Below are 8,717 nucleotides of genomic sequence, written 5' to 3'. Positions count from 1 at the left end.
CTGCCCCTCTAACTCTATCTGTAAATTTGGAATGGAATAAGTGGCTCAACCACGCCCTTTTAATACGTGAGGTGTCAGCTGATTTGTGTTCCTGCAGAAACATCACATCCTCCTTAAGGTACTGTAACTGTGTCAGAACCTTATAAATAGGATGCCTGCCTATATGAAGCCCCGCCGTCTACCCTGGGCCAGAGTGCATACACTGCACTGGTGCAGGTCGCCTCCGCACATCAGACCATGATAAGTGTCAGGCTACAGTAAAACACTTCGACCGAACGAGTCACAGAAAATAAAATACTTCAGATAACCCTATGGTGGTGGGTGATAAACACCCAAAACAAAATAGAATAAAGCTGTGAAGAAAATATATAACAACAAACTTCCAGTACCTGGCACAAAGGCTGATTAAAGATAAAAATTAGTTCACATAGTAGTGTGAGCAGGCACAGAAAAAAAACGGGAATTCCAAAAATATCAGAAAACACTGGATCTCAAATCAACATTCTAGTCCAGTAGGGTAAAATGTCCATTCAGCAATTTCTGTTCAAAACTCTTAAACAGACAGAATTTCATCAGACCGTCAGGACTTTAACTTAGTGCTGCACTCTAAAAATTAACTTCGGCCTTTCCGGGGCTGGCTAAAGCACAGCTATATAGTTAGCACCATATCGACTCACGGTTATCCAGATAGCATGACAGTGGCTCGTCCACGGTGAAATCAACAACCCTCCGCGGTCATCAGGGCTCTTCCGCACGGGTGGATGTTACGAAAGGCTTTCGCCTCTGTGACCGAAGAGAGCTTTCTCCTCCCTCCGTCCTTCATCGTGATGACAAGCCTGGCAGGGAACAGCAGCGCGGGTCTGAAGCCCAGGTTATAAAGCTCCAACATCACCTCTCTGTATTTTTGGTGCTGCTCCACCACCTCCGGTGCATAGTCCTTGTATATGGCGATGGGGGAGCCTCTGTACTACAGCTTCCCTCTGCTGGTGCGGGCTTCACGTATGATTTTCTCCTTCACCTGGTACCTGTGCAGCCTGATGATGACTACCCATGGTCTCTACCCTGGCTTTGGCTTTTTAGATAGCATGCGATGAACCCTGTCACATTCCGGCAGTGCTTCCAGGAAGCCTTCGCCAAAAACCTCCATTAGCAGCTCCGCGAAGAGGGCTGCCGGCCGCGGCCCCTCCACAGATTCAGGTACGCCAACCACACAGAGATTATTCCGACGGCTCCTGGACTCAAGCGTTGCTCTCTGTTAGTGTGGCACAGGAGGCCTCCAGCGTTAGCAGACGCTCGTCTTGTAGGTTTCGCATTTACCTCGAGGGAGCCTATCTTCTGGTCGGACAATGTGGCATGGACGTGGTCAAGCTTTGCTTCAGGCGTTCAAATGGAGGTTTTGTGATCGACGCAGAGGGCTGTGCGGTGCTCTGCCCAGAGTTGAGCGTTAGTCAGCATGCTAATCTCGCCACCTGCCTCGTCTGCGGTTCTAGCCTTCGCCCACTGGTCTTTTACATTCTGTCTGGTTGCATACATCGACATATTTTGGTGGCTTTCGGTGTCTTTAAAAGCGAAATTATCAAACGTTGTGGGAGCATGACTCAGCACATGTCTAATCCATCTCAGCCAAACTGGAAGTCCCAAGAATTTTATCTTAACCCATTGTCAAAATATATCTACACTACTATCACAGAATGATTCTTTAAACATATGAATATGTTATTGTTGATGTTTTGTGTCACTGACAGCCTTTCCCCAGGATTATTAACTGAAAGAAAAGTTAACATTATGTGTTACTGTGCTTATTCAATGTTAATTGATATATTTGGTCTGATGTGCTTTATTCATATGAAAACCGATCCTCTTCTTTGGAGACCAACTTTGAGTGGGAAAATGAATGCATCTCATTATCTCAGGCCACACCTCAGACAGTGGACTTAAAGATAGCAGACCCAAGCTATTCACTTCTTCTACTCACCTACTTTTGCTACTTCTGCTCCTTCTTTTAGTTTAGTCTTGTCCATTGTACAGTCTTTTATATTGTAACATCTCTCTATTTCGTCTTGATTTTTAAGTAGCTTTCTGCCTGACTTTGTTTCAACAAAGTTAAGTGTTTTATTTGATTAATAAAATTTTATTAATCAGTCAAAGGTCGTTTTAACTTAGTGCTTGTGTTTTTGAGAACAAGCTTATTTTTATTCCGGCTAAAGAAAATAAGCTTTAATCCATAGCACGAAGTTACCCTTTAAAGTTTATATCAAAGTCCAGAAGAGACCAACTCTCATCCACCTAACTCAAAGCTGTCCATGCAGAAGTGTCCAGAAAGACTTTTGGCTTGGTTTAAAAGCTGAAGAAGGATTAACACAAAGTAACCCCGGCGCGGACCATCCGTGCCACAGTAAAGCGACCGCTCTCTAGGGACTGTCCATATGCCCGGTGGACGGCTCTGTGAGACGTCTGCTTCCTCTGGACTTCCCTCTTCAAAGCTGAGCATTTGGTGAGATGACGTTGTTGGTACTTTAATGAGCAGATCTGGTGACCACTGGCTCCTTGATATTAAACTTCACTTTCCATAAAGGTATCACTAGAAACTGCATTTTCCATATTATAGCTTTACCATGCCCATTCATTTTATGTGTTTAATGTTATTAAACATATACTATTATGTATATATGTACATAAATAACTTCATATTTTTTGTAGTAAACCCCCCCCCCCCGAACCCAAGTTGTTGTCTGTGAGCTTTCATTCTGTTTTGAGGTCACTGTTTTACGAGAACAAACATTTCAGATTGAGATTGATAGAAAAAAATTGATAAAGTAATTCATTAGAGGAATTGATAGAAAAGCATTATTTTAATTCCTACAGGTTGCTGGGCTGTCTCAGTCTTAGTCAACGTTCACTGTACCATCGGTGGTCGTGCCCCTTTTTAATGAGGAATAATTAATTAGCGTAATTAATAAGGTTGTTGATTAATTATAATAAGTGTAGTTCTCTCTTCTTCTCCTACAGTTATTAGCGTAGGCTTCACCTACAAGATTGTTGATTCTGTGACAGCATTGCTAAACTGTGCATAAAACAAAAAGAAAATGTGAATGCTGCCATCATGTGGACATAATACATGTCCACAACACAAATGACACATAAGGCAAACTAGCTTTCATGCACTTCTTTAATATATCAGTTTTTCATATTCACAACAAATACATTAAGCTCTTTCTCCTTATGATACAGCCTTAAATATTTTTACACTCAACCATTTTTCTCAGAAGTCTGCCTATCAAAATGTGTTTTAATCTTCATCTCTTTATTTTAAGCATTTTATAATGTTACACTTGTAGTCTCCATGCCTCCTAGCAAACTGACAGTATTTCCTTTGTACAACTATTTACAGGTGAAAAGAAAACAAATCTCCATAAAAGTTTGTCATGATAGTTCTCAATTGAAAGGGATTGTGGTTTAAGGTGCAGGCATTGAGGAGAGGGAGGAAATGTTCAAGAAGGAAAATGAAAATAGAGAAGAGAAAGTGTTTGATGAGGAGGATATGTGGTGAAGAGCAGCGCCTTAGTGATGGAGCTCAGGGTTTGCTGACTATTACTATTATTCTCATAGAAAATACAGATCAATATGGAAAATAAGTACTTCGCTCAGAAAGACATTTCTTCCTCAGGTTCCGTCGGGTGAACATCAAGCAATCTGAAAATGTGCAACAGCAGATCCCAGTACAGCAGACAAGTGCCACTGCTAGCTGAAGGATGATCCTGATGTCTGTGGAAGAGGACTAAAACCGTGCTTGACCTGTGATAAAGTATCAGAAGTTCTGGAACAAGCAAGTAGGTAAACCTCTAGTTGAGCTTGTACTGTCGACTGCTCTTTCCAAGGTATGAATGAACCGTCGCGCTCAACATTTGAGTAAGGACATTGACAGGAACTCGGAGGCTGAGGCTACCATTTACCCCCATGTGACCTCATCCTTTTCTATTAGGTATCACTATCTTTAGGCTGGTATTTTGTACTGATGAGTATTTCAAATTTGATCAGCACGAAGTTCTACATAAGACATTTTTTATCTCTAGTGATTCAGCCTCCTTCAAAACCCAAACTAGATCAACTCTTTGAAGTGGCTATCACTTCCTGTAAAGGTTCATAACATGTCATCAGGTTTCTTCAGAGAGGACGTCCATCATGTCAGTGATGTAACATGGCTCAGCCATATGTAATATTTAATAAAAGACCTACATTGTCCGTATGTCTTTGTGAAAGTCCACTTCAGGAAATGTACAGGTAATAGTAGAGGAGTAAAAACTAAACCCTGGAGCCCTCTCTTCCTTACAATCTACAGGTGAAGCAGCTACAGACGTGGCTGTCTGCCACTGGCCGGTATTTAGTTCTTTGAAAGTGCACTCAAAAACCAACACCAGTTAGTGCTCAACAAGTGCATCCACAGCATTTGACACCCATGAACGCTTGTGCTGATAGACTAGCTGGAATCCACTGATATCACACTAGATCAACAGAAGAAGTTCAATTTTCACTCTCCTTTTAGTTCGGGTTGGGCCTCCACCAACTCCTGAGAAAAATGTCTCAAAGTGGCAGCACTACTCAGTTTCTCAACTTGTTAAGTATAGTGACAGGACTGTTAATCACAAGTGCAATAAGACTAAAGTTGTAATAAACCTCATATAGTTTGCCACCTTTATACTTTAAATGTGTGCACCTGTATCTTCAGAGACATCACCTTGACCAAAGACCAGCCACAAGCAGTTGGACATTAAGTACCTTGCTTTGACCAGTAGATATAATTCTTTACAGATTTTGGTTTGGTTACACCAAATATGAAACACACTTTGGGTAATGTGATGTTAACAGAAATTTCATCTTTGTGCATCCAGTCCAGAGATACTTAAGATCTGATGTTTTGGAGCTGTTTAAAGTTAAAATCTATTTAATTGTCTTTTAAGTTCCTATCTATCACAGAGTGAGTTAAAACACTGGTGATTGATCATGTGACCCACTAATGAAAACACTTGTTCCCTTTTTGCTGAGTATTCCAATATCATTGGCTGTGGAGACATTACCTCTCTAGATGTTAATAAGTCTCCATGTTAGTGACTCTGCTGACAGTGGTAAGTCTGTCAGCCAAACCCTTCACTACAGTTAAGCTGCGTTCACTTCTGAGTCGGGCTTATAATAAAGACAGAAGTGTAATAGGAACATGTGTGTGCGCGGATTTAAGAGAGAAGAGATAATCTAGAGGACGGACTGGAAGTAGAGGGATGAATGTGTTTCAATAAAGTTTCAAACACAGATAGTGAACGTGACAAGATGGAGGCTCAGAAAGAACAGGCTCACCTGCAGTTACATCTTCCTGCCACAGATGCCGCTAGAAACAAGGGATCTCAAATCTTATGGAGTTAATTTAAAGGTGAATCTTTTTATTTGATGGAGCTAGGCTAACAAGCAATCACTCGTAATGTCTCCTGTAACATTTCTGTCACTGAGCAGCTCATAAAATGTTTTATGGGCCATATGTTAAAAAAAAGTGAATGATAGTGAATAATCCTTGATAAATGAGAAGAACCAGTCAGTGTTTGGAATGATGCTTCAGCTGTGTGCTCCACCTCCACAACATCCATTTATCAGAGCAGCATACTCTTTCACTCTGCTCTCATCACTGCAGGTATGTTGACATACTCGGCTGCTGGAGGCTTTATCAAAGACAGTCCCGGGTGACAGCTGAGCCTTCCCAGCAAAATATTCACAGTTCAGCCCCTGCAGATGGCTCATGCATTGGGAATTTAATTTTGGGTCATCAGCTCTGTATGTCACAATTTATTCTTCAATAACAAAAAAAGTAAAGGCAAGTCGCTCATTTGCTTCAATCCATCTCTACAAAGTGCAAGTACACTAGTCACAAAGAATAAAACAAGCATCAAATAAAAGACTGAGAGCTTTAAATGAAGCGGTTTTGAAAATAAATCTATAAAACAAAACAAAACAAAATCCACATAAATAAGTAAATATCTGCAGGCCTGCCTGTACAGAAAAAGGCAAACATTGATGATAACAAAATAAAAACAACCTGTAGCAACACCTACAACCCTTAACACACGCTGGAATGAAAAACGTACAGGTGTATGTGTGGAGAGAAAGGGAAAGGTGGGATTGAAAAATAATTTTCCGCCTCTTTCATGGCTAACACAACTCTCCAGAGGATCGCCGGGCCTTTCAGCAGGTGCGACGAGTAAGGTCCCCCATTTTAAAATGAGTGCAATATTAAAGTCACATGATCAAAAAAGAAAAATACAGGAAAATAAACATTGACATGACATGCACTTGATATAACAAAACAAAACAAAAAAAAACACAAATCTTAAGTTGTAGAAAAAAAGGTGAGAAGCAAAAGAAAAGGTTGTGAAACAACTTCCTGTACACACCTGTCAGCTCAGTGTCAATGCTGGGCACTAGCTCAGATTACACCAGGCTCTTTAAAGAGAAGGAGAACCCCTTCTTCTGTAGCTTCCATCACCAAACAGATCTGCATTTTTTTCACCCTTGGAACAGCTCCAGTGGTTGTAGAAGACACCAGGCCCCAGAGTTCTGCTGCATGAATGATGAAAATGTGAAAAACCCTTGAAAAGGTAGAGCTACTGCAAACTTTTTTCCTAAACCTCAGAAGCTAAGCCTCTGACGCGAACGCTCATTTGTTGGCTTAGAACAGGCTTTTTAAACTGAATAAATCTCTAGTGTAGCTTTCATCACAAAAAAACATTTTTCATCCCAAAGAACAGCCCCCATTTCTGAAACTGTTGAGCAAAAGTCCTCGGTAGATAAAAAAATGATGCCGTTTCCTCACGGGTGTTGAATTTTTGTGGAGGGGAGCACGTATTTTGCAGAATTTATTCAGTATTGAGCCCACAAAGACAAAAAAAAAAAAGCAAAGGCCAGTGCAGCGTGAGCAGGAGGAAAGCTTTCTGCTAAAACAGCTACCATATCTTCAAAAGAAACAAATGACAATAAAAAGCTCAGCATTCCTAGAAGCTGCTAGAAAAAAATCTGAAACATAAGAAACTAATTCAAAGCTAAAAAAAGATCTATCTTTCCAGTCAGCTTCCTTTCAGGGTTCTCCCGGCAGAGTAACCTCCAGTTCATCTCGGGATTGGCTGACGCCCGGCCTTCCATCTCAACCGACGGATGGAAGGCCTCTCCTTCCACAGACCCGTTTCTGCCGTCCCTCATAGAGCAGTTCAGCGGGCCAGCTGATAAACCAGCCTCCGACCTCACCCGCACAGGAAATGATGGGACAAGGGAGGGCCCCAAGCCTGGACTCCTCCTGACGTTTCACCTCCGTCTCTCCTTCCTTTCGCCATCATCTTTCTCTCTAGCAGGAAAGTCCATCTGTGGAGTCGAACATCTTTTCCTCAAAACCGTTTGGGTGTAGATATCTTTGTGTCTTGGTTTCCCCCTGTTCTTTTTGTGTGACTCAAGTATCTTTTTTTGATTTTTTTCCGAATTCAGTTTTGTCTGTCGCTGTGGTTGCCTGCTGGGCAGCTTTTTGTTGGAAGGACTCCAGTGAGGCTGTCTTCTTCAGGTTGACAGAGGAAGATAAAAGCACATTCTTTGAGACAATTTTTTTTCCAGTAATGAATTAATCCACCGCATGGACACCAGACTTTTGAGAAGTGACGAGGGATGGACTGGTGGGATCTGCGCACTTACTTAAATGCCGAAAACTCCCCTGAAAAGTAATAAAGATACGGAGAACATTAGTGTGGAAACACTGTTGCAGCGGCCGTAGTAATGTCAATTCCCGTTTATTCATCATATGTATCTTTACTATACAGTAGTGTTGCACGTTAAAGCGATACTAGAAAGGTACCACGGTATCCTTCCGTTAGAAACAATACTATTTTACATTTTATTAGTATCAGTACTTTATGAACTTAGTGTGACAGCATGTCTGTGTGCAGCTTCTCTCTGCTTCATCACTGCCTGCAGCCAGAGTGGGTGTGGTTTCATAGAGACAGACATGGGCCGACCGTCCTTGTTTATAAGCAGACGCAGAGAGCGAAAATGTAGCCGACAGTGTCAAGCCCATGGACACCACAGACCTCGTCTGTAAACGATGCTTTACATCAATTCAGACCAAGGGAGCCAACACGAGCAACATGGTAAGTTGAAATGGTCTGATTAGAGCACAGACCAGACTGTAATTTGCAGAGAAACTTTATCAACATGAAATGCAAATGCCAAATTTCCCCTTTGTGGGATGAAAAAAGGATTATCTGATTTTATGAACTGAACATTAAGTAGCTATAAAGCTCAGCAACTTTTACAAAAATATATTTTTATTTTGAGTTTTTAGAGTTAAGCGTTTTAATTAATAAAAAATAAATATAGAATTTTTAATTCCACATTCTGTCATCTAATATTTTATTCCATTACTTTGATGATGTTTTATTTTATCGGTTCAGTATCAGTATGGAGATATTTTAGGCAGGTATCGTACCAAAGTCATAATTTTGGTATCGTGAAAACATTACTATGCAGCAGTGGCACAGCGTTATACAAGTGGAATTTGGAACAAGTATGCTAGCACACATTAGACTCTGACATTCCATCCAAATTTTGTTGATTTGATTTCAATGGCATTACTATAAAGGGCTTCCTTCACATGTGCATGAAATCTGCTAACATTTACAATTAGTTTAGATGAAGTC

General features: G+C 41.0%; 1 protein-coding gene across 3 annotated transcripts in view; it reads right to left on the bottom strand.

Moving 5' to 3' along the window:
* Positions 1 to 3,234: 3,234 nt before the first annotated feature.
* braf (B-Raf proto-oncogene, serine/threonine kinase) overlaps positions 3,235 to 8,717 on the bottom strand; it is a gene marked incomplete at its 5' end in the record, with an annotated part of 50,161 nt that continues 44,678 nt past the window's right edge. For 2 of the 3 annotated variants that reach the window (XM_083935198.1, XM_083935197.1), the window contains one exon: positions 3,235 to 6,600. In XM_083935198.1, the coding sequence (XP_083791324.1) occupies positions 6,467 to 6,600 (134 nt within the window). In that variant the 3' untranslated portion in view covers positions 3,235 to 6,466. Of the gene's footprint in view, positions 7,736 to 8,717 lie in introns of all 3 variants that reach the window. The other variant, XM_083935196.1, reaches the window with a different exon arrangement.

This window comes from Echiichthys vipera, assembly GCF_963691815.1.
Source record: "Echiichthys vipera genome assembly, chromosome: 20".
Taxonomy (NCBI): domain Eukaryota; kingdom Metazoa; phylum Chordata; class Actinopteri; order Perciformes; family Trachinidae; genus Echiichthys; species Echiichthys vipera.
Note: the sequence above shows the minus strand (reverse complement) of the source record. Positions and strands in the feature narration are given on the sequence as shown.